Source organism: Cololabis saira, chromosome 7 (genome assembly GCF_033807715.1).
Source record: "Cololabis saira isolate AMF1-May2022 chromosome 7, fColSai1.1, whole genome shotgun sequence".
Classification (NCBI taxonomy): Eukaryota; Metazoa; Chordata; class Actinopteri; order Beloniformes; family Belonidae; genus Cololabis; species Cololabis saira.
The window spans coordinates 46,945,481-46,971,663 of record NC_084593.1 but is presented as its reverse complement, the minus strand read 5'-3'; the positions used below and the strand labels follow the sequence as shown (position 1 = coordinate 46,971,663).

General features: G+C 45.4%; 1 protein-coding gene across 1 annotated transcript; it reads right to left on the bottom strand.

Annotated features, from left to right (window-relative positions):
• Nucleotides 1–9,598: 9,598 nt before the first annotated feature.
• rnf103 (ring finger protein 103) lies at nucleotides 9,599–24,572 on the bottom strand. The gene is made up of 8 exons (XM_061725977.1): nucleotides 24,301–24,572; nucleotides 22,361–22,625; nucleotides 19,358–19,506; nucleotides 18,371–18,486; nucleotides 15,367–15,789; nucleotides 14,317–14,449; nucleotides 13,459–13,545; nucleotides 9,599–11,815 (listed from the first exon to the last, which is right to left on the bottom strand). The coding sequence occupies exons 2-8, from the start codon at nucleotides 22,584–22,586 to the stop codon at nucleotides 11,003–11,005; spliced, it is 1,947 nt and encodes a 648-aa protein (XP_061581961.1). The 5' UTR covers nucleotides 22,587–22,625; nucleotides 24,301–24,572; the 3' UTR covers nucleotides 9,599–11,002.
• Nucleotides 24,573–26,183: the final 1,611 nt, after the last annotated feature.

Below are 26,183 nucleotides of genomic sequence, written 5' to 3'. Positions count from 1 at the left end.
AAACCGATCACATGCATAGATTCCTGAGAGATACTCAGGGGTTTTTGGACTGTCCTGGGACAACTGTTCTATTATATTTGTAAAGTTAGCCTGCACACATCTGTTCAGAGTTCCTGTTTCAGCCCCAGAGGGCATATAACCTCAGCGACCTATGGTTTATAAAAACTTTAAGCTTCTGTTTACCTCTTTAACTGAAAATGTCACATGTGTGACATTTTGACCCCGATGTCTGTTCCTCTGTATGTTTCCCGTTTTCTTCCATATGTCCATTGTATGTCTATTTTCTATTGGCTACCTAAATATGGTAATTTCCTGTGTCCCATTTTAAATAAAAAGCCCCTGCAGAGGATGAAACAGCAAGCATTTCGTCGAGAGCGAGAGGGCTGTTGCTCTGCAAGCTTCGACTGTGCTTCCCTTCTGCAGAAGGCCTTTAAAAATCATTCCATAAGTCTCCGGTGTCTTTTTCTAAGTTAATTAATGTATGTTGATGACTTTTGAAACCTAACATTTGGTGCAGAGAAACCCGGGATCTCAAGTTCTGGCGATGGAACGGCGTACGGTCAAAGGAGGCCATCTAAAAATCTGTCGACAGCGTTCTGACTTCAGGAACGGGGCCCAGGTTGATCTTGCGCTGTTCCAGAGTCCAGACGACGAGATTTCCCAGCCAGGGGAAAGCACTTGGAGACTGGTGAGAAAACTCCTCTTACTTAATACCTGGGGTATTGAAGTATTTTTGTGTAAAATACGAGTGAAATTCTGTGTGCTAACAAGAAGGTTAGTGAAAGAGGTGATTGGCAGCAGGTCGGGGACACGATTTTTATAGAAGGCATAGGGGCCTCTAAAAATACTATGCCTGGGGCAGTGCGTAAGGCCAACACGGGGGTTTCGGACCCGACAGAATAACAAGAGGAGGTTTCTTTGGAATGATTTTTTAATGGGTTTTGTTTAATGTTCGTCTTGTCTAATGTTTGTCTAATGTTTGTCTGATGTTTATGACAGGAAAACTGTCTGTTCAATGTTTGGGGTTTCCAAAATTGAGAGGAAAAAATTAAGTTGTTCACTAAAGATCAGGCTAAAACCAAACTGTTGAAAAAAGGAAACTTGTGTCCTGAGAGAAACTTAGGAAAAAATAACTGACGAAAAATAGCAGAGGCGTGGTTAAGCTGAAACTTATGCTTAAAGAATCTCTAAAAGATGCTTAATTGATGGGGAGACGTCCTCAAACTTAAGAAAATGGAGACAAATCTTGCGAAATATAGGGAACTTAAAAAGAAGTAAATGGACTAATTTAAGACTAGAAGAAGAAACAAGAAAATTGCGAACTTGTGAGGAGAGGATGGATTTTGGGAGAAGTGGGGGCTGCTGCAGGCTGCAGCATGAGGAAGTCTGTGTCTGTGTGTGTGTGAAAGCATGCTCCGCTTTACGAGCGGCTGCAGGCTGAGAAGTGAGCTCTCCTTTTGGAGGAGACGTACAAATGGAGAAATATAGTTTGTTCTATCATTCTAAGCCCTGAATGAGGGCATAGAATCATAGAAGTTTTAAATTGGGTTAATTCATCATTTAATTTGCAGATTACTTTTGTAATACTGTATTTAACTCGGATTGTATGCAGGAGAAACAAACCCGTTGTACAATCTTTTTAGAAAAGAAAAACTCTGAGTGCATACTAGGCTATTCACACTGAAAATGTGTACATTTGTGATCAGTGTTGTTACCATTTAGTTTTGGAGTTAATTTGAAATGCACCAATTGAGTTTGGTTAGTTTAGTTGGAGGATAAATAATTTACACATTTGCAGTGATACACAAACCCACATATAGATGATCTGAAGTTGTGTTTAATGTTAGTGGGTTTTTGTCTATGTGTAGTTTACACATGGGAATTTATCCCACAATTTTCTTAAGACTTCTATGAGTTTTCATAGAAGAGCATGCATTTGCGTTGCAGCATGCAAACAGAAGATTAGGAATCTCCTGAAGACTATATGATTTATCTGGAGACAATTTTTCTGATAATTTTCTGACAATTTTCTGACAATTTTCTGGCATTTCTTTTTTGATTTGGGGAAAATAGAGCTCAACAACAGTTGAGAAGACATTATTTGATAGAATGCTCCTTTAAGTCCGATGTTTTGTGACTATGACTTATTGTTTATATATATATATATAAGTTCACTGAAGACTACTGTTTACGTTGCAGGAGAGTTGCTGCACTGACAGTTTTTGTGTGGTGATACTTTAATAAGATCATAACCTACCTGGGTTGAAATAAGAACATTTTGAAATAAGGAAATTCTGTAGTCTAATCTATGGTGGGAGACAGAATTTAAAAGGTTTTGCCCCTTCTAATCTGGTGATGGGAGGGGGGATTTGAAGGACATGGAGACCTCTTGTCCCTAGAGCGTCAGACCTGCAGACTTGCCAGGGTGCGAAGGTCAAGAAGTGGGAGGGCCACTTATCTGGGGAGCCTGGCTCTGGCAGCCTGACTCTTCCAGGGAAAAGTCAACAAGGAGGGGGTCTAATGACACAAAACCCCCACCCCTGTCGGCATGAAAAAAAAATGCTGTGAAGCAGACCAGCGCTTCCAAGGAAGTTGTTCCCCCTGGTGGCTAAGTTGAGCCATAGGAAGTTTTTATGGCTCAACAGGAGGGAGTAGGGGTATATGATACATCATGAGGATTAAATACTAAATACCCTTTAAAAAATTTTTTAGTAGGAGCTTTCCGACATGTTGCAGATACAACATGAAAGGACCTATCCATTTGAAGTTGTTCATATGGATTTCATTCTTGGAGTGAACTAATGGCCTGTTAAGTTAAGGCTCAAGAAAGCCATGGCCTGAATGCCGGCCATTAGTCGAACTGTACATGAGAATCGTCTTCTTGTACGCTGCTGTTTTCTTCCTCTTCCCTCTCCTAAAGCAGGAACTGCTGAAACTGGGTGACCGGATCCTGAGTCGAGTGGTGAAACGTCATCACCCATCAGGACGGGCCCTTTTGCTGTCCAGATCAGGACACCGACAGCACCGGCAGCAGTAAAGGCTGCTGGATGATCTACTGCGTTCACCAGTTGCAGTGAAAGCTAGCGGACAAACGTGCCAGGCTCGAGTAGTGCGGGAAGTCGAGCGGTACCACAACCTTTGCTCGCCGAAGTAATCAACTGATGCCTACTCGCCAGCCCAGCCTGAAGAATATGACTAGCCAAACTGACTTGCGACAACAAACTAGGAGAGGAGTCCGAGGAATGGAAGAGACTTTTTCACTACTGAGTCATGCTGACATAATGACTGAGATTCCGATTCTGACTATCACTGTCTTTGTACTTCTCTGTGTTTTCATTACCTGTATGTTTATGATGACACTGGAGTGTTTTATTTTGTTTACTGTTGAAGTTTCAAAATGATAAAAAAGGAGGGAAATGTGGGATTAATCCAAGTTTTATCACTGTGAAACTGCCAAAATCAGAATTAGAAAACTGCCTGTTATTCTCATGACATGCATTGGTAGTTCAGTGGTAGAATTCTCGCCTGCCACGCAGGAGTTAAAACTGCTGACTTCTCAGTCTGTCAATGAACCATTGTCAGATGGACACATCTGTCCCAGATTTCCTGGGTTCAGGAGGAGGCCCAAATTGACCTTTGCCCTGAAACCGATCACATGCATAGATTCCTGAGAGATACTCAGGGGTTTTTGGACTGTCCTGGGACAACTGTTCTATTATATTTGTAAAGTTAGCCTGCACACATCTGTTCAGAGTTCCTGTTTCAGCCCCAGAGGGCATATAACCTCAGCGACCTATGGTTTATAAAAACTTTAAGCTTCTGTTTACCTCTTTAACTGAAAATGTCACATGTGTGACATTTTGACCCCGATGTCTGTTCCTCTGTATGTTTCCCGTTTTCTTCCATATGTCCATTGTATGTCTATTTTCTATTGGCTACCTAAATATGGTAATTTCCTGTGTCCCATTTTAAATAAAAAGCCCCTGCAGAGGATGAAACAGCAAGCATTTCGTCGAGAGCGAGAGGGCTGTTGCTCTGCAAGCTTCGACTGTGCTTCCCTTCTGCAGAAGGCCTTTAAAAATCATTCCATAAGTCTCCGGTGTCTTTTTCTAAGTTAATTAATGTATGTTGATGACTTTTGAAACCTAACACTAGTCCCCCTCCTTGAACCGCCACCTTACTGTTGTGGAGGGGTTTGTGTGCCCGAGTGATCCTAGGAGCTCTGTTGTCGGGGGCACTTACAAACAGGTCCTAGGTGACAGGCCAGACTAAGAGCGGTTCAAAGGCAATCATGGATAAAGTAAGACCAAGGACCGTTACGTCGCCCGGATCGGCGTCACCGGGACCCCTCCCTGGAGCCAGGCCTGGGGTTGGGGCTCGCTGGCGAGCGCCTGGTGGCCGGGTCTTTGCCCGTGGGACCCGGCCGGGCTCAGCCCGAAACAGCGACGTGGGCCTGCCTTCCCGTAGGCCCACCACCCGCAGGAAGGACCGTGAGAGGCTGGTGCAATGTGGACTGGGTAGCAGTCGTGGCGGGGTGCCTCGACGACCCAATCCCTGGGCCAAAACCCTCACAGTGGGGACATGGAATGTCACCTCGCTGGGGGGGAAGGAGCCGGAGCTTGTGCGTGAGGTTGAGAGATACTGGCTAGAGATAGTCGGGCTCACTTCCACACATAGCTTGGGCTCTGGAACCAGCTCCTTGAAAGGGGCTGGACCCTCCACTACTCTGGAGTTGCCCAGTGTGAGAGGCGGCGGGCTGGTGTGGGCTTGGTTATAGCCCCCCAGCTCAGTCGCAATGTGTTGGAGTTCACCCCGGTTAACGAGAGGGTCGCTTCCCTGCGCCTTCGGGTCGGGGGAAAGGTCTCTCACTGTTGTTTGTGCCTACGGGCCCGGCCTTCTTGGAGTCCCTGGGAGGAGTACTTGATGGTGCTCCAACTGGGGACTCCATTGTTCTACTGGGGGACTTCAACGCTCACGTGGGCAATGACAGTGATACCTGGAGAGGCGTGATTGGGAGGAACGGCCTCCCCGATCTGAACCCGAGCTGTGTTTTGTTGTTGGACTTCTGTGCTAGTCACAGTTTGTCCATAACGAACACCATGTTCAAGCATAAGGGTGTCCATCAGTGCACGTGGCACCAGGACACCCTAGGCCGGAGGTCAATGATCGACTTTGTTGTCGTTTCATCTGACCTTCGGCCGCATGTCTTGGACACTCGGGTGAAGAGAGGGGCTGAGCTGTCAACTGATCACCTGGTGGTGAGTTGGATGCGCTGGCGGAGGAGGAGGTTGGACAGACCGGGCAGACCCAAACGGATTGTGAGGGTCTGTTGGGAACGTCTGGCTGAGCCCTCTGTCAGGGACGTCTTCAACTCCCACCTCCGGGAGAGCTTCTCTCAGATCCCGGGGGAGGCGGGGGACATTGAGTCCGAGTGGACCATGTTCTCTGCCTCCATTGTCGATGCGGCGGCTCGAAGTTGTGGACGCCAGGGTTCCGGTGGCTGTCGTGGAGGCAACCCCAGAACCAGGTGGTGGACACCGGAAGTACAGGATGCCGTCAGACTGAAGAAGGAGTCCTACCGGGCTATGTTAGCCTGTGGGACTCCTGACGCAGTAGATAGGTACCGGCAGGGGAGGGGAGGCCATGGAGGAAGACTTTCGGTCGGCCTCGAGGAAATTCTGGAGGACCGTTCGGTGCCTCAGAAGGGGGAAGCAGTACTCTGCCGGCCCCGTTTATGGTGTGGGTGGGGAGCTGTTGACCTCAACTGGGGACATCGTCGGACTTTGGAAGGAATACTTCGAGGATCTCCTCAACCCGACTGACATGCCTTCCACTGAGGAAGCAGAGAGTGTGGACTCTGGGGTGTGCTCATCCATCACCCAAGCCGAGGTCACTGAGGTGGTTCATAAGCTCCTCAGTGGCACCGGGGGTGGATGAGATTCACCCTGAGTACCTCAAGTCTCTGGATGTCATGGGGCTGTCTTGGTTGACACGCCTCTGCGACATTGCATGGAGGAAGGGGACAGTACCGCTGGAGTGGCAAACCGGGGTGGTGGTCCCTCTGTTTAAAAAGGGGGACCGGAGAGTGTGTTCCAACTATAGGGGGATCACACTTCTCAGCCTCCCCGGGAAAGTCTACGCCAGGGTACTGGAGAGGAGAATACGGCCGATAGTTGAACCTCGGATTCAGGAGGAACAATGCGGTTTTCGTCCCGGTCGCGGAACACTGGACCAGCTCTATACCCTCCGCAGGGTGCTCGAGGGTTCATGGGAATTTGCCCAACCAGTCTACATGTGTTTTGTGGATCTGGAGAAGGCATTTGACCGTGTCCCTCGTGTCATTCTGTGGGGGGTGCTGAGTGAGTATGGAGTCCGGGGCCCTCTATTAAGGGCTGTCCGGTCTCTGTATGATCGGAGCAGGAGTCTGGTTCGCATTGCCGGCAGTAAGTCAGACTTGTTCCCGGTGCATGTTGGACTCCGGCAGGGCTGCCCTTTGTCACCGGTCCTGTTCATAATTTTTATGGACAGGATTTTTAGGCGCAGCCAGGGGCCGGAGGGGATCCGGTTTGGGAACCACAGGATTTGGTCTCTGCTTTTTGCGGATGACATTGTCCTGTTGGCTTCATCGGACCGGGACCTTCAGCATGTGCTGGGGCGGTTTGTGGCCAAGTGCGACGCGGCAGGGATGAGAATCAGCACCTCCAAGACCGAGGCCATGGTTCTCCACCGGGAAAGGGTGCGTGCCTTCGCCGGGTGGGTGGAGAAGTCCTGCCTCAGGTGGAGGAGTTCAAGTATCTCTGGGTCTTGTTCACGAGTGAGGGAACGATGGAGCGTGAGATTGATAGACGGATCGGTGCAGCGTCCGCAGTTATGCGGTCGATGTACCGGACCGTCGTGGTGAAGAGGGAGCTGAGTCGAAAGGCGAAGCTCTCTATTTACTGGTCAATCTACGCACCTACCCTCACCTATGGTCATGAACTTTGGGTAGTGACCGAAAGGACAAGATCGCGGATACAAGCGGCCGAGATGAATTTCCTCCGCAGGGTGGCTGGTTGCTCCCTTAGAGATAGGGTGAGGAGTGCGGTCACCCGGGAGGAGCTCGGAGTCGAGCCGCTGCTCCTTCACATTGAGAGGAGTCAGCTGAGGTGGCTTGGGCATCTGTACCGGATGCCTCCTGGATCCTCCCTAGGGAGGTGTTCCAGGCATGTCCCTCCTCCCTAGGGAGGTGTTCCAGGCATGTCCCACCGGGAGGAGACCCCGGGGCAGACCCAGGACACGCTGGAGAGACTATGTCTCTCGGCTGGCCTGGGAACGCCTCGGACTCCCCTCGGAGGAGCTGGAGGAAGTGTCTGGGGTGAGGGAAGTCTGGGCATCCCTGCTGAGGCTGCTGCCCCCGTGACCCGGGAACGGATAAGCGGCGGACGATGGATGGATGGATGGATGGAGTAATCTAGTCTAGAATTTAAAAATGTGTTATTCAGGATCACTCAGAGAGGATTTTTCTAATCTTTGTGATAATACGGAGATGAAAAAAACCAAACCTCCTCCTGGCGTACATACAGTATGTGGACGTCGCACGTTTTGTTGTCTGTCGTAATATTTTATTTCTTAACGGGGACTCAAAGCAAAAAGGAAACATAGCTGAACCAGGTCTTAGGAGGTAAATAAGCTATTCGAATGACAAATCATGATTAAAAATAACTGAGGTTTCTCACACTGGAGGCCATCGTAACATATGATCCATTCATAAGATGTTTGGTACCAAAAACAACCTGTTTTATCAAAATTTAAAGCCAAAATGACATTGAGGTCTTAATGTCCTCAAGACGGTGATGTTCAGAAAATGACGTGGCCTTTATTGACAATTGGGAGACATTCTGGGGAAAGCCCGGTCTGATTAGAAGAGACGGTATTCATCCCACCCGGGATGGTGCAGCTCTTATTTCTAGAAATCTGGCCAATATTATGAGACACTCCCCCTGACAATGCAGGGTCCAGACCAAGATGCAGAGCTGCAGTTTAACACGCTTCTCTGCTGCTTCTCGAGGACTACCGATTGCCAATAAAAACGTAGGAATATATAATTGGCAATTTTAACAGGGTACCAAGCAAAATAGAATCGGTGCATATTCCTCACCCTCCAAAAAGCTAATCTCTCTGTTCTTCATTCTCTCTGTTTGTTTGTTCTCCCTTTTCTTGCTGGCCTTCGGCAGGAGGGTCTCTGGAAACCACTTAGCGACAACTTGTGTTGTAATAAAAGCTATATAAATACATTTGAATTGACATGTCTGAAGTTTAGCAAACGGTTCTGTTTCATCTGGCTTCATAGACAAATAGAGCTGCGTATCATCAGCATAACAATGAAAATTGATGTGGTTCTGGATTATACTTCCCAAGAGCTGCATGTATAAATTGAAGAAGATTGGCCCTAACACTGAACCCTGTGGAACACCATAGCAGACCCTGGTCAGTGCAGAACAAACCTCATTAACATGAACGAACTGGAATCTGTATGATAGACATGATTTAAACCAACCTTTAATCCCAACAACATGCTCTAACCTGTGCAGTAAAATGCTGTGTGATCTTCAGCATCACAAGCAGCATTGAGGTCCAGCAGAACTAGTATGGACACTAATCCCTTATCTGAGGGCAGAAGAAGGTTCTTAGTGACTAACCAGCACCTTTTCTGTGCTATGATGTATTCTGAACCTGAACCAACCTCTCACAAAAATCCATGAAATGCCCACGACCTCTCACCACTATTTTCCGTGGGACCAGCACGGAAAGTGGTAAATTCCGTTTACTTCCACGTCCACGTCGGGGCACTCGTCACGTGATCAGGATCTCAGCTCGTCACTCTATGACGTAGAGGGGATTCCCAGGGAATTCCAAGTGGTTGACGAAATGGGAGAATGGTTAAAAAATTAAATTAAATATTGCCTGTCTCCACTCCCTGGTTCAAAAGCCATTTAAAATGATATTTTGTGGCTGGACGACGCTCTGGCTAAGGTCTGGTTAGGTTAATGCACCACTTATGATTGGTTAGAAGTAGGAAACGCTTGTGGTTTGTGCTAAAAATAATAATTTCACATCAATTACGTCACCTCCGTTGTCATGGCAACAGCAAACAACACGGTTAAATACTCAAATTTACGTTAAATACTAGAAAACACGGTTAAATATTCACCGTCAAAATACTGTTAAAACAAAATCAAAACATCAATAAAACACTGTTAAAACAGCATTAAAAACATGCTTTTACAAACTGACAGTAACAAACAGTAACTTGCGCGTTAAACTCATAACTTAGCCACTATAATAAAGAATAATGTAATATTCCATGTATATATCACAACAACGGATCCCAATTGACTTCGCATAGGTACAATATCCGTGGTGCTCACACGGAATTTACCACTTTCCGTGCTGGTGCCACGGAAAATAGTGGTGAGAGGTCGTGGGCATTTCACGGATTTTTGTGAGATCAGGTTGACCTGAACACAAGAAATAAAAAAGGAAGTAAAGTGTCCTCCAGTTCTCAGCATCTGTCCATACCAAACCATTTATCAGGTTTAAAAATTAAGTAAACAATACCTGACATGTTACAGCACGTCTTTATTTATTCACCAAAAACTAAATCACATTAAGAGATAGTCAGGGACAGTTTGGCTCCAGGTTTCTCCTTCCCACAATTCTCTGTAAACCCCTAATATTGACCATTATGGTGTTTGTCAGAATTTGCTCAAAACTATTTTTTGACCCACAAACTATAAATATGCAACATGTTGAGTAATTACTCATTGTTTGTGAGTGTGGCTAACTTATCTGCAGTTAGCATTTGGCTAAAACAGTTGTAGTTAGCATGTGGCTAACAAAGCTAAAGTTAGCATGTGGCTAACGTAGGTGTAGTTAGCATTTGGTTAACTTTGTTGCAGTTAGCATGTGGCTAACATGTGGCTGTTTAACCAGCAGCTGATTTAAACATCATAACCAGGACAAGATCAGCTAAACTGTCTGGCAACAGGAAGCTACATGAAATCAAACCTGTTCAGTTATGTAGGAATTTATCAAAGCAGCTAATAGTTGAAAACAGAAACACCAAAACACAATTATTAGGCCAGAAATAAGCATGAATGTGTAGTGATTCTGACTAATAAATAATTGCTATAAATCTATTGGTCTTTAATTCAGAATCAGCGTACTGCATCAGTCAAAATGAGGGTAAATCTGAGTTAAATGAGTGTGTAAGGGAAATCCAGGTTTACTGGTGTTAAAGAAATGAGACTTGTGTTCAAACTCACCAGTAGCAGCTATAAACCTGCTGCAGGTGAGTACTGTACCAGGTTAAACCTGCTGCAGGTGAGTACTGTACCAGGTTTAAACCTGCTGCAGGTGAGTACTGTACCAGGTTAAACCTGCTGCAGGTGAGTACTGCCCCAGGTTTAAACCGGGTACTGGTGAGTACTGTACCAGGCTTAAACCAGGTACTGGTGAGTACTGTACCAGGTTTAAACCTGCTGCAGGTGAGTACTGTACCAGGTTTAAAACAGGTACTGGTGAGTACTGTACCAGGTTTAAACCGGGTACTGGTGAGTACTGCCCGGTACTTCCTGGTAGTGTACACTCACCAGTACCTGGTTTAAACTAACACAGGTGAACAAAGACCTCCAGTGGTTGGAGTTAACCCTCAGCTACAGGTTAAACCAAAGCCGTGGCGTTCAGAGGTCACATGACTGTATTATGTCACACAGAGGTTCATTTCTAAACATCAATTAAGCTAGTGCCAGTAACACCGGCCTGAAATAAATCAACAGATAAGTGGACAGGAACCAGGAAGACTGACTAGTTGCATCATATCACTAGTGACATTTTCAGTCCGTTTAGTTGTCTCTGAACCTGAGCAGAAGCTTCCTGTCTGATCTTCTCCCGTCTGAGCATAAAGGTACTTCAGAGAAAACCCACGTTCAGTTCCAGCCGTTAACAAGTCCTTCACCGGTCGTCAGCCGAGCGCTTTCTTCTTGTAGCTGGGCCAGCGACACACCGGACAGCAGTGGCGTCCTGCGGCCAACCAGACCATGATGCACTGCTGGTGGAAGGCGTGTCCACAGGGCAGCGCCATCAGCAGCTCCTCGCCCTCAAAGGTCTCCAAGCACACCACACACTCTGAACACGGGAGCACCCCGGCGGGCCAGTCCCACCAGTCACACCGCTGATCCTCAGAGGTGCCGTCAGGTGGGAGATCTCCGTCTGCCGACGCCGAGCTGCACTTTCCATGATGGCAGCAGGGTGAGGAGCTTCTGCTGAGACTTACGTTGGCATCCTGACTCTCTGGGTCCGACCCCGAGCCCTTATCCCACGGCTCCCCAGACGGCGGGCGATCAGCCGTCAGTCTCCAGGTCGGTAACGCCTTAATATAGTCCATGTTCACCAGCGGGCGGAGCCAGAGGTCGGGGAACGCCAGGCGCTCAAAGAAGAAGAAGCTGGGATCGTCCCAGTCTGAGTCTGATGGGGGCTGCTGGAAGGAGGCGATGGGGTGCAGCAGGTAGGAAGCGTACCAGTCCCACAGACTGGCCAGCCACTCCAGGTTGGTGGAGCTGTCCTCCTGGCTCCTGGTGCCACAGCGCCGTTTCTTTTCAAAGTAGTCCATGAGCAGGCCGTAGGCCAGGTATGTGGACAGGAAGAGGGCTGGGTGAGAGGAGTAGAAAGTCCAGTCTGCTCGGACCAGACCGGCCAGGGTGGTAGTGTCGGCGTATCGCAGCAGCTTCAGACTGTAGGCGTACAGGGCGTCCAGAGACGGCAGCTGCAGCAGGGCCTACAGGGAACAATACACGAGTTAGTGATCAATAATCATCGCTTTATCTCAGCATAGAAGTCTGTTCTTTTAGAGGACACATAATCATCAGACAACATCTTCAGAGAACGCCATTTTTAAAGGGTCTACTCTCTGTATTATTAAAGGGCATATTCTCTGTATTTCTCCGATGGACCTCACTCACCTTCAAGAGGTCACTGATTAAACCATAATCCAGTTGTGACAGTTACTGTATATCACCAATCAAAATCCATCCTCCATTTAGGGCAGAGCTCGGCAACCCGCGGCTCTAGAGCCGCATGCAGCTCTTTAGCGCCGCCCTAGTGGCTCCTGGAGTTTAAAAAAAAATGTTTGACCTTTTTTTCTCCTTTTTTTCCTTCCTTCTTCCTTTCCTTTTTAATCTCGACATTTCGAATTTCTTCTCGAAATTTTGACTTTTTTTCCTCGACATTTCGACTTTTTTCTCGAGATTGTACTTCAACATTAATCTCTACATTTCGACTTTTTTCTCGACATTTCGACTTTTTTCTTGAAGTGCATAATGAAAAAAAAAAAAATCTTCCTCCAGTTCTAACTAATATAGATACATGCAGCATGTGTTGCCTTCATTCTAAGGCTTATACAATACTTTTTTGCGGCTCCAGACATATTTGTTTTTTGTGTTTTTGGTCCAATATGGCTCTAAAACATTTTGGGTTGCCGAACCCTGGATTAGGGGAACTATAAGAGATCAGCAGCATTTTTAACTGTTTTCCTGACAGGTTAGCCATTATTAGATTTACATATGTAACAGCTATGAAACAACACTATAGTCGTATTTATCACCATTACATCATCTTGAATGTTGTAGAGACCACCAGATGTCTAGTTTCCATGTTTTCAGGGTATGTCCCTCCCATCTAGACCAACTTCTACTGACCAGTAGGGTCTGGATCCAACAGTGACTTCATCTCCACTGGCCTCCATGTTCAAATAAAAAGAGCTATCTTTACTGCTTGTTCACTCCAGGACTTGGCTAAGTAAGTAAGTAAAAAGTAAGTAAAATTCTGAGAAAAAAGTCGAAATGTCGAGAAAAAAGGCAAAATTTTGAAAAAAATGTCGAGATTAAAAAGGAAAAGAAAAAGAAAGAAAAAGAGAAAAAAGAGGAAGAAAACAAGAAAAAGAAAAAAAGAGAAAAAAAAGGTCAAACATTTTTGAAAAAGCTCCAGGAGCCACTAGGGCGGCGCTAAAGAGCTGCGTGTGGCTCTAGAGCCGCGGGTTGCCGACCCCCGTTCTAGACTGAGCCCTGCTGAGCCCTGCGAGTGCAGGCTCGGCCAGCAGGCGTTAGCTGACACCCCCCCCCCCAGGGATCTCGGTGCAGGAGAGGAGTGTGAAGCAAGGGCAGCAGGAAGTTACCGGGGATGGGTTTTGCTGGTAGCAGGAAAAAAGGCTAATTGCAGCTAGAATATGCTTTTTAAATGTAATTAAATATTTGTCAAATGAAACAGAGACCAATTTTAACATGAACCAAAGCCTACTCTATCAAATTGGATTACTTTTTCATTGACATATCTGGAAAACCTTGACGACAAACTAACATGAACTGTGTTGGCTGAACTGATTCTGGTTCTGGTGGTACTGATGAGGTTTACATGAGGTCCTACCAGAACAGGAAGCCAGGACACCAGCAGGATGGAGTTATAGGTTCCCAGAGTTCGGATCAAAGCCACGAACCGTTTCACCGTTGCCCCCTGTCCATGAAAGAGAAAACATGGAAAAATGGAAATTAACCAAGACAGAATTATACAGTTTTCTCTGATGATGTTCTCTTTATGAAATTAAATAATATATGCTTCTCCTTCCTCCTTTACAAACAGCTTGCAAGTGTTATTGGTATTATATTTATTATTATTATTACCATTATTTGTTCGAAATAAAAAATTCATTCATTATCAGTACCTCCATCAATATTACCGTATTTTCCGCACTATAAGGCGCACCTAAAAGCCTTCAATTTTTTCAAAAGCTGACCATGCGCCCTATGATCCGGTGCGCCTTATACATGGATCAATATTGAGCTGCAACAGGTCTCGCAACCATAGACATATATACGCATTTTGATCGACGAAAAACAATAAAATATATTTATTCTAATATGTCGAGATCACAATAATCTTCCAATTTAGAACTAAAATATTAAAGAACTAACACAAATAAAATACACTTCAATTAAATACTTATTTTTTTTTTTGTAATTTATTTTTCCAATAGCAGAGCCGCGGGTTGAGACCCTTGGTCTAATGGATGCAGAACGTAACCCCAGCCTCTACTGTGGCGCCTTATAATGCGGTACGCCTTATATATGGACACAGTTTAAAAATACATTCATTGAAAGTGCGCCTTATAGTGCGGAAAATGCAGTAATAGAAGCATCAGCATAGTAGCAGCTGGTATGGCCCCCCTCTGTTAAGTGCAGCTCTCAGTTTTTAGTCATCCATGCACCATGGGAGTGTGAATGCTACCTGTGTGATGAAAAGGTCCATCCAGGCCAGCAGATTGATGAGGACCAGACTGAGGACGAACAGGTCGTTGACCTCGGGCTGGACCGAGCGCAGAAACGTGTCCATGGCAGCGAGGGACAGGAACTCCCCGGTACTACCAAGGTGAAGGACAGGGAGTGAGATCAAAGACAAAGACAACGAACAGAGGGGGAATTCTTTCACTCAAATTGATACTCTATATCAGGGGTCGGCAACCCAAAATGTTTTAGAGCAATATTGGACCAAAAACACAAAAAACAAATATGTCTGGAGCCGCAAAAAATGAAAAGTCTTGTATCAGCCTTAGAATGAAGACAACACATGCTGCATGTTTCTATATTAGTTAGAACTGGGTCCTCGTCTGCAAATGTAGCTGCTAATGTCTTTCCACGTTACTCTTTGTTATTGGACAACTTCTCACTACAGAGCAAACATTCAGGCAACAAATGCAAATGATTCGCTCCAAGAAACATTGAATCTTGTACGGAGAATTAGAATTAATATTAATTTTCAACATTTCTGTTAACGAAGATTTGTACGGAAGAGTCAGGGCCATGCAGGAGAAAAAAATATTTGAGGGCAAGATTTTTTTTTATTGTGCACTTCGAGAAAAAAGTCAAAATGTCGAGAAAAAAGTCGAAATGTAGAGATTAATGTTGAAATACAATTTCAAGAATAAAGTCGAAATTTTGACTTTTTTCTCAACATCTCGACATTGACTATTTTCTCGAAGTGCACTATAAAAAAAAAATCCTCCCCTCTCAAATAGAGGCCCTGATACTCTTCCGTATAAATCTTCGTTAACAGAAATGTTGAAATATAATATTAATTCTACACATTTTTACAGAATTGGAAAACATTAAGAATGTTTGTGTCATGTTTTCCTACAGAAACCATATGAAAACAGAAAATATATTTCCCTCCCCCATCGATTTCCATTTTCAAACATTTTTGAAAAAGCTCCAGGAGCCACCAGGGCGGCGCTAAAGAGCCGCGGGTTGCCGACCCCTGCCCTATATATTTAAAGATCACCTGTTGCCATAGCGATAGATGCCCTCAGGCATCTTGAGGATGTAGGCGGGGCTCTGCGTCACACCGATGTCCGACAGGCTGCTCTGGTTGTTCCAGTGACGGATGTCCACGAAGATGAACTCGATCCTGCCGGTGAACTTGACGGACAGCGAGGAGAAGAAGGCGGGAGGCTGAGCCAGGCGGGCGAACAGGAACATCTTTACTGGGTGGACCTGATCAGGCTTCCACTCCTCCATCAGCTGCTCCGGCCTCTGCAGGGTCTTGACCCGGTGGGCCACGTGGGAGGTCATCCAGCGGAACACGCGCTCAGCCTCAACGAAGCGGCCGTCGTATTCCTTCAGCATGACTTTACCCTTGGAGGCTGAGGTCTTAGGAGCCGACATGATGAGGGTGGAGCGCTGCCATCCACGCTTGAGGCAAGACCTGGTGAACAGAGAGATAGACATTAGGGATGGGCGGTATGGACTAAAAATGTTATCACGATAATTTCTGGCATTTATCCCCATAACGATAAATGACGATAAAAAAATACCAATTCAACTCCACCTTTCTAACTATAAATCTATCACCACATTCAGTCTTTGGAGCCCCCAAATCACTGCTCTAAAAGAATACTAAATGCTACTAAACTACACCAATTAAATGAGTCCACTTGTACTGCAAAACTGGAATGACTCGAGCTCCTCGCTCTCAGATCCGCCCGCCTGCCCCGTCTTTGTCTGGTCTGAGGCTGAATGTTCTGGGTTTTGCAGCTATGCTATGTAGTAAATGTATGAGTCAGATTTGCTCAGATGTTATGTGTTACGGATGTTTGATAATGAGGTGGGTCTATTTTGTTTTTTTGTGTGTGGCTGTTTTGTTTTCACATTGGTTTTGGTCACACTTCTATTTTTACATTAATCCTCATAATTGAGTGCATCCATTTTTTTTGTGCTGGATAAAAATCCTAACCAGCAGAGTCTCCTGCCATTTATTTCTGTGTGCAATATATGTGGCAATCTGAGCATGTTACACTTGGTTTTGGTAGCGATCGTTCTAACCCGTTCTTATGCGGAGGCCCGCCCTCGCCCCCTCCAGCCCATATTCGGTGCACACTCACTCCAAAATTTACAAAACTAGGTCATTTACAAATCTTGTACAAACCAAATGTCTATTAGATCCTATTCAGTAAAGTATTTAGTCCAAAATACATTATTATACCAGTATATAGGTACGGCTTAGCTCCGCATAATTTGCAAGACCTGATAGTGCCTTATGTTCCTGGCAGAGCTCTCCGTTCTCAGAGTGCAGGTTTACTCGTAGTTCCTAGAGTATCTAAATGTAGATTTGGAGGGCGGGCGTTCTGCTATCAGGCACCATTACTATGGAACCAATTTCCACTCTGAGTTAAGGAGGCTGACAACACCTCGACCTTTAAAACTAAATTTAAAACCTTTCTGTTTAGTAAAGCCTATAGTTAGTGTTTAGTAAACCTCTAGCTGGTGTTGGTAAATCTCTAGGTAGTGTAAACTCTAGTGTGTTAGAGTCGCTCCTGTAGTTTCTTGTGCTGGCCCCCCCTTTTCTTCTCCTCCCTTTTTTCTCTTTTGTCCATGTTGCAGCATCCTCTGCCGGACACCGGAACCTGCAGTGTGGGAGTGAGGGGGGCAGGGTAACAGCCCGGGCAGGCGGGGGAGAGGTTTGTCTGTCAAGACTCTTCTCCCTGGCCCTGCCCCTTCTCAACCTTTCCCCGACCCTGCACCCCAACCTGGGACTTGATGACTGGGCCAGAGCTTCGGGAGCTGCGTGCTGGCCTGCGGTCCCCACCCCCGGTCATCCCGTTGCTGCTTCCACCTGCCTACTGTGCTGTTGCCGTCCCTGACCCACCAGTCTGGCCGTCGGCAGGAGGGTCCCCCCTTATGAGCCTGGTCCTGCTCAAGGTTTCTTCCCTCCTAAAGGGGAGTTTTTCTTGCCACTGTTTGGCTTAAGGTTTTTCTCCCACTAGGGGAGTTTTTACCTGCCATTGTTTATGTAATAATTGCTCGGGGGTCATGTTCTGGGTATGGGTCTCTGGAAAGCGTCTAGAGACAACTTTTGTTGTATTAGACGCTATATAAATAAAATTGAATTGAAATTGAATTGTAAATATCCACAAACAGCCGCTCTTCATCTCCACCGTGGTCGGAGAAGCACATGTTATTATTTGTTTACACGTCTGTAACTCCTCCGTCCTGCACGTTTTCAGACGGGAGACTGCGATGCTAAAATGGAGCGTACACTCTACATTGATTGACAGGTCATCCGGCCAATCAGGAGCTTCCTGTCCCCTCATAGTGAATGAGCGCCTGTGTTGGGGCGGGACGAGCACGTCCGGCTTTTGTCATGAGAAAAACCAAGGCAATTGCAGCATTTGCCCAGAAGACGGTGCAACTGTATAGCAAATGAAATGCTGAACACAACATAGACATAGTCTTACAAAAACATGTGTAAAATACTAATTTGTTGTGGTATTGTTATCAAATTTGAACTTGCACTAGATAAGACTTCAGGCTGTGGTGTCAGTGTGTTTTAAAACCAATAAGTCACAGATTCTCTCATCTGCAGACATCTGATTACAAAACACATTTCCGGCTGAAATAAAAACCTTCTATTTCAGTGTGTTCAAACTGAGATTACTGAATAATAGTAGCAGTTACAGTGATTCTGACAGTTGGGGGAAGAACTTCAGAGTGTTTCCTTTCAAAAGAGACCAGAACCATCCATGAACCTCAAACGGTTCAAGAACAGCTTTACATTTACTTTGGGTAGAACTTGGATAGGCGTTTTGGGCGACTTTTACAAGTGCGGGAACAGGTTCATTTTATTTTACTTTAGTATGAATTTGGTAGACCAGTAGACCTGTTTGGTAGATGTCTCTTGTTTCTGCTAGGCTTTGTTTTTGTCCCCTGGAGTGACGTCACAGGGAAGTGCGAAGTGCCCCTGACAGGAGACGTGGCATCAGTTCCAGCTTCTCTTTTGGGGAACCTACCTGTGATCACTGGAGCAGTTGAAGGTTCCAGTTCTGATCCCAAAACGAGACACTTTCTGGACCATCTTCCCCCAGCTGGTGTGACTGAGCAGGGCCTCCTGGTCCTGGGCTACGACCTGGAGAAGGAGACGGACCGGGTCACACCAGGACTCTCAATCCTCTGTAGGAAATATCTGCTGAAAATGTTTTAAAAAGCGTCGCTGCTTTAAACTTTTTTTTATAATTTAATCCCCGATTTTTTATCACCCAGTGTTCCTACCTAAGTGACAGTCCTGGGCATTGCTCCCTCTACCAACCCCAGGAGTTCCTGCACTTTAACCTGAGGAGCAGCAGCTCCTTTTCACCGGACAGGGTGGGGTTTCTCTGGCCGGACGTAGCGCGTGGAAGGATCACATTATTCCAGTCGTATCCTCCCCACCCCATCTGTCCCCGGTTGGCCAGAGGGGGCATGTATAGCCCAGGACTGTTGCATGTTTTTGTGAGGGTAGAGAACATTAGGGAACCAAGGGAACACGGGGTGATGCAAACTCCACACAGAAAGGCTTTCACCAAGGGTGCTGAAGTCATGGGGGAACTAACACGCACTTCAGCCTCCCCGGCGGGAATCGAACCCAGGACCTTCTTGCTGTGAGACGGCTGCACTACCAGCTGCGCCACCGTGCCCCCTCACTCTCATATTCTAACTTGATATGGAACACAAGCCACAGACCCAGCAGCACATCTATCATCTCCTCCAGGTTCTACATCTTTAGTGTTGTTGTCTTCTTTGTTTAGATACACAATCAAATACATCACAGCAGCTTCACTCCAACCTCCTACTTCTGATCTGGGTATTGAAAAGAAACAAGGGCAAGGAGAGTGGAGGCGAGACGAGGCGTAGCGAGTAGGTACTAGTATAAAAGCGCCACTTGTTAGACGGGACAGCCCAGGGTTCAGTCCCAGAACCCCCCCCCGCCCCCACGATGGGGCTTGGAGGAGCGGTCCTACCTGAACCAGCCAGATTCCGTCTTTAGTGTCCTCCACCAGCTCGTAGAAGTGCGTCTCCCCACTGAAGAGGGTGGTGGTGACGTCTCCAGCCTCCTTCTGCTCCTTCTCCTTCTTAATGGCCGAGTACAGCTCCCCCTGGGTCAGCTCTCCTGGTGGGGGGACACACAAACACCCCAGTCAGACCTAAACCTCCAGCCCCCTCTGCAGGGGAGAGGCCAGTGTTGACCCGGGTCAGTACCCTGACCCAGACCCAATAAACTCATCAGACCTGGTACTGGTGACACATCCAGACCGGACCAGTTAGCTCAGGGGTCGGCAACCCGCGGCTCTTTAGCGCCGCCCTAGTGGCTCCCTGGAGCTTTTTTAAAAATGTTTTACTTTTTTTTCTTCTTTTTCCTTTTTTTCATTTTTACTTTTTTTTTTCTTCCTTTGTCCTTTCGACTTTCTTCTCGCCTTTCTTCTCGACATTTCACCTTTCGCCATTTGTCTTCATTCTAAGGTTTATACAAGACTATTAATTTTTTGCGGCTCCAGACATATTAGTTTTTTGTGTTTTTGGTCCAATGTGGCTCTTTCAACAGTTTGGGTTGCCGACCCCTGAGTTAGTTGGTCTGGTTCAGCAGGCTCTCTTATTTTTATTTTTTAATTTATTTAAATCTTGAAATACAACAAAAGATCAAAGATCAAAAGGCAAAATACAAATACAGATAGATTCCAACACCAAATTGAAAAGAAATAAACAAAATAAATATATAAAAAGGACAAGACAGTTGAATGTAAATTACATCCATCCATCCATCCATCCATTATCTATACCCGCTTCATCCTTACAGGGTCACGGGCCCCCACCAGCTCATTTCAGGTGAAAGGCAGCCTGGACAGGTCACCAGTCCATCACAGGGACACATACTGTATATACAAACACCCAGATACACTCACACTCACACCTACGGGATATTTAGAATCACCAATTAACCTACTACGCATGTTTTTGGACTGTGGGAGGAAACCGGAGTAACCGGAGAAAACCCACGCAAGCACGGGGAGAACATGCAAACTCCCTGCCGGGCCTGGGAGTCGAACCGGGGACTTTCTTGCTGTGAGGCAACAGTGCTAACCACTAGGCCACCGTGCTTAAAGCATAAAGTGCAAGAGTAAGTTTCATGTTAACAAATTCAGCGTTTAACAGATGCCGATGGTCTTTTGTGCCTTTGTGGTTTTCGATGAGTAGATCGTCCTCATATATTGTTCAAGTTCTTTTTTGAGTATAAAGAGTTCAGGCTTTTTGTGAATGAATTTGCACTTATGTATGTGAAACCTTGCTAAAAATAAAGACAGATTTATAAAAAAGAAAGCGTCACTATCTTTGTGATTCAAATTATGAAAACGAAAAATAACATTCTTATAATAAAGATGAAAATCAGAAAAGACAGAATCAGCAATATACTTGTGGAAGTCCCTCCAGAATTTATAAGAGAATTCACATGACCAGAATAAGTGAGAATATGTTTCAGGATGCCTTTGGCAAAAAGAATGTAGGGCAGTGGTTCCCAACCTTTTCCAACTCAGGGACCACATTTATGTCTCAAAAATGTTCGCGGCCCACCTCCTAACTTTTAAATTCCCCCTGTTGCTAGCCAGCTATCCATCTTTATACTCCAGTGTCAGGTATCAGCATCAAATGTAAATAAGTCAAGTGCAATGCAGTCCCGCTGCAAAGTGGTCCGACCGATAACAACTAAAGTTCCTATCGCTCATTTGCTTGTCACATGTCTAATACTTGAAGGAAAACAAAACTAAATAATGAAAATAATATTTAAACCTTTTTAAATATAATTTTAAACATAACTGAGTTTTAACATTTAAAACATTATTCTGTATATTTTTATATAATTATCCCCCCCCCCCAAAAAATATCATACTTTTTTGGAAATTGTTTGGCGGCCCACTTGCAATACCTCCGCGGCCCACCAGGGGGCCGCGGCCCACAGGTGATGGACAACCACTGATGTAGGGATATTGTATTGTTCTTGTAGGAATATCCAGGCCCGGTGTTCTGCCAATTTCTGCTACCTGCCGAGAAATGCTACTTTGTGTTTCTGCACAGTCGATTTTCAAAGTTTGATTGCCACGCTAAATTGATAATATGGGATGTTGAGTATTTGATCCTTCAAAATAAACTACCCATGACATGAATTGCATTACACTTTGTGAACATTATGCGATAAAGAGAAAAAAAACCCAATTCTATCGCTTTATCTGATATTCATTCAGTCATTGGCCTTTATTTAACCAGGCAGCTCATTAAGAACATTCTTATTTACAATAACGGCCTGGCAAGAGACAAGGACCACTTGGGGGGGAAAGGAGGTGGGCTAGAGAGTAAAACACAGTAAAATTGTAGCTCTACAAAAAGTAGAAAACCATTAGGGGGCATTTTTTGGCAAAGCAGCAGAAATTGGCAGAACACCACATGACAGGTGTCGTGCCAAAAAGTGATTTCCTGCCAGAATCTGATGCTGACGTCCCCGACTCCCCCAGTCTGGCCCTCGGCAGGAGGGTCCCCCCTTATGATCCTGGTCCAGGTTTCTACCTCCCTTATGATCCAGGTCCTGGTCCAGGTTTCTTCCTCCTAAAGGGGAGTTTTTTCTTGCCACTGTTTGGCTTAAGGTTTTTCTCCCACTAGGGGAGTTTTTACCTGCCATTTTTTATGTAATAATTGCTGGGGGTTTATGTTCTGGGTCTCTGGAAAGATCCTATAGACAACATCTAGAGACAACTTCTGTTGTATTAGATGCTATACAAATAAAATTGAATTGAATTGAATTGAATGAGCTGATAACTCTGATACAGCTGCCACTCAGGGAGGTTATCATCATTTTCAAAAATCATAAGTAAGTTTTGTCACCTTGAGTGGTACTGACCAGTGAAATGTTGGGATCTGGCCCCTGGACTAATTATGAGATCTTGTATTCCTGTAGGAACCCCGGGCCCGGCTCTTACCGGACTTGTGCAGCAGGTCCCGGGCGTCCCCCCGGTCCTCCAGGCCGGAGTGGCCCAGCCCCCGCCCCTCCAGGACGGTCTTCAGCTGCTCGTAGCTCAGCCCCAGCGGGTCCACCAGCTGCATCGGGAACGCGCCGCTCTCGCACCACACCACCGCCTCCAGCACGCGCGCCAGCACGAACAGCAGGCAGAAGTAGAGCAGCAGGAAGAAGAGCTTCAGCCACATCTTACACGAGGACGGCCGCGCTCCCGGCGCTCCGACGGTCTAGAGCAGCAGGAAGAAGAGCTTCAGCCACATCTTACAGCCTGTCCTAACTGCACGCGAGCGTCCGACTATCGCGTCGCACTGCGTGGCATCGGACGCTCTCTGTCCTGAAACACTGACAGCGTTATGGGCCCCCACGTTCTGTTGATTGACAGCTGAAACTCGCTTTTTAAAAGGCTGATTTATGGTTCCGCATTACACCAACGCAGACCTAAGGCATAGTGTACGCGGCGACACGCACAGAACGCTGCGCGTCGCCGCGTACCCTACGCCGTCGATTTTACACGGAACCATAAATCAGCCTTTATTCACCGCACTACCCGCCCGTGCGCTCCTGAAAGAAACTCCTAAAATAACTCCTAAAAGAGTAAAGAGACAAGTAAAAGATGGGTGAGTACTTGTAATCTTCCTACGTTTGTACTTTCTAAACAGAAAAAAGCCTGATATTGTGATATTTAAATGTTCTTCTATTTTCTTCCTGCCGCTCGCGTTGAAAGCCGGTTGAAAGCGCTGTAGGAAACGGATGAGGAACGGCTGATCCAGTTAGTTGAAATGAGAAGTTATCTCTGTGATTCCTCCTCATTTCACTACAAAAACCTCAATAAAGTGGCAGAAAGAAATATTACCCTATTATTATCTTATTATCTTATCAGAACCTTCCAGCTCCCTGGCGATCTCCCTTCAGCTGCCACTTTATTGAGGTTCTTGTATTGAAATGACTGTTTCCTACAGCGCTTTCAACCGGCTTTCAACGCGAGCGACAGGAAGAAAATAGAAGCAGGGCGTCCGACAAATGATTAGCTCAAAACGGCGCAGCACTGCGTCGTCGCGGCCAGTTAGGACAGTACAATAGGAAATAAAGCAATGGAATTGTTTTTGTCGCTGACGCTCGCTCGCTCGCGTCGCATGCAGTTAGGACACGGTGTTACACGGGGACGGCCGCGCTCCCGGCGCTCCGACAGTCTAGAGCAGGGGCGTCAATTGGGTAAGGCAATGTACGGCAGCCGCCACACCTCGGCTTCAAGGGAAAATGTAAATGTTTGTTTTTTAAATACATTTATGGAATTACTCTGTGTCTATTTGTATTGATTATTGTATTACTTAATACATATAGAATAACTACAAATGCAAATCAGAACAACATGATCGATTTCACTAGTTATTTTACACTGCAAAAACTCAAAATATTAACAAGAATATTTGTCTTATTTCTAGTTAAAAAACTCATTACATTTAAGACAAGACTAGAAAACAACCATTTTCACCTGTTTCAAGTAGATTTTCACTTGAAATAAGTAGAAAAATCTGCCAGTGGAACAATATTTTTTTGCTTGTAATAAGAAGATAAATCTTGTCCCACTGGCAGATTTTTCTACTTATTTCAAGTGAAAATTTACTTGAAACAGGTGAAAATGGTCAAATAAGTTATTTTTCTGGTGATGACTCTTGTTTTAAGTGTAATGAGATTTTTTGACTAAAAATTAGACATTTTAACTAGAAATAAGACAAATATTCCTGGTAAGATTTTGAGTTTTTGCAGTGAGCGAGACATTTGAAAAAGTTCCAATGTTCTTGACCACACAGATCAGCTCCATAGCAGACTCTGTGATGAGTATTTGCTGGACGTGTTGGTTGATAGTCTAGTTCAGTTCTGTGACTCGTAACCTTGCCGTACCTTAGCTTGGACTGAATTGACTGGTCTAGAGCAGCAGGAAGAAGAGCTTCAGCCACATCTTACACGGGACGGCCGCGCTCCCGGCGCTGCGACAGGCCAGGTGTCACCACGGACCGGCGGGCCCGGGCATCCCCCAGCCCCGGCCGCTGCCGCTGCGCCGCCTCACGTCCCGGGACACGGACGCGGACCTGGACCTGGACCTGTAGCCCTGCTGATGTTGACGGTCCTCGGACCGCAGACCTGCAGCTGCTGGTGTTTACAGTCTCCGGAGGAGAGCAGTTCCGGGGACGTCACCGAGACGTCAGCAGATACGTACACACGTAGAGACGTAATTAACGTATCCGCCCCACCGAGCTGCTGCGATACGTCAACGTCGCCGCCATATTGGATGAGGCAAGACTGCGCTGGAAACTAATACAAGAAAATTGACTTATTTTCATAAAGCGCCTGTCTACAAATAAATTTACGTTTTATGTCTCATTTATTCATTCACACACACACTAATATACTTGGGAAACAGTTAGACACCAAATATAATATATTTAATTTTCTCAGATGGCAAAAATAAGAACTTTATTGATCCCACATAGGAGTAATTCATGTTATATCAGCTATAGAGAAACACATTTTTTCATCAACAAAACAAATTTTCAAAATTTCAAATAACAATAACATATTTGAACAATTTTTCAGACGATAAAATACAATTTTTTTTAATCATTTTTCAGACAATAAAATAATTGAAAAAGTAAAAAAAAAATTATTTTGTTACTTGAAAAATGTAAAATATACTTTGTTGATGAGGAAATATGTTTCTCTATTTTTCTTATTTTTGTGAGGGGGGATATATATTGTTTATCGGCACTACCTTGTTCTCTATAGCTGACATAACATGAATTACTCCTATGTGGGATCAAGTTCTTATTTTTGCCATCTGAGAAAATGAAATATATGTGGTGCCTAACTGTTTCCCCAGTATATTAGTGCGTGTGTGAATGAATAAATGAGACGTAAAACGTAAATTCCTTTGTAGAAAGGCGCTTTATGAAAATAAGTCAATTTACTTGTATTAGTTTACAACGCAGTCTTGAACATCCAATATGGCGGCGACGTTGACGTATCGCAGCCATGGGATCGCAGCAGCGGACAAGAACCGCAAGAACACTGGATTCGGCGTCTACGGATCATGGATCTATAATAATAACTGGATCGGACGTCAAAAATGGCCGCCCATTCATTTCAATGCATTCTGCTCAGCCAGCGCATCCGCCGAAAAAATCTCTGACTTCCGGGTTTACTTCCGCATACAGCGGCCCATAGAGCATGCGCAGTTGAGTCACCTCCCATGATGCTCTGGGGCCTCCCATCATGCCCCGGGGCAATGCCGCGAATATTAATATAATATGTATTAATATAATATATTAATTAATGTATATTATTACATGTATAGCATTACATATATTATTAATGTATTAATATAATATAATTATATAATATATATTAATATAAAACATCCGTGGAATGCACGGACACGGCTGTGACGTCAGCCGTGACGTCACGCCCAGAAAGAGACTTTTCTTTTACTTTTCTGGCCGTTATAAAACATTTTTGACGGATATAAAGTCCATGACTTAAAAATATAGAATACAAAGATTAGTAATTGCCGGTGATCACAGCTGGAGGTGTCCTGTGAACAGTTTTAGAGGCTTCTCTTTTACTATTGCGGTCTATGGGAAAAAAGCTTTCTGGGCCGCATGGGATTTTTGGTTGCAGTACCGCGGTTGGCCACTGGAAAAAATCGGCGCGCCTTCTGACTGCCAGACCCGGGGGCTGCTACGGATACGTGCATACGTACGTTATGCGTCATCACGCCGTCTCGTTTT

Coding starts and splice junctions, on each gene's coding strand:
- rnf103 (XM_061725977.1), bottom strand. CDS start 22,586: ATGTGGCTGAAGCTCTTCTTCCTGCTGCTCTACTTCTGCCTGCTGTTC. Junction 18,487..19,357: donor ACGGAATCTGGCTGGTTCAG/GTAGGACCGCTC, acceptor CTCCTTCTCCAG/GTCGTAGCCCAGGACCAGGA. Junction 11,816..13,458: donor TGTCCTGGCTTCCTGTTCTG/GTAGGACCTCAT, acceptor TGTTCCCTGTAG/GCCCTGCTGCAGCTGCCGTC.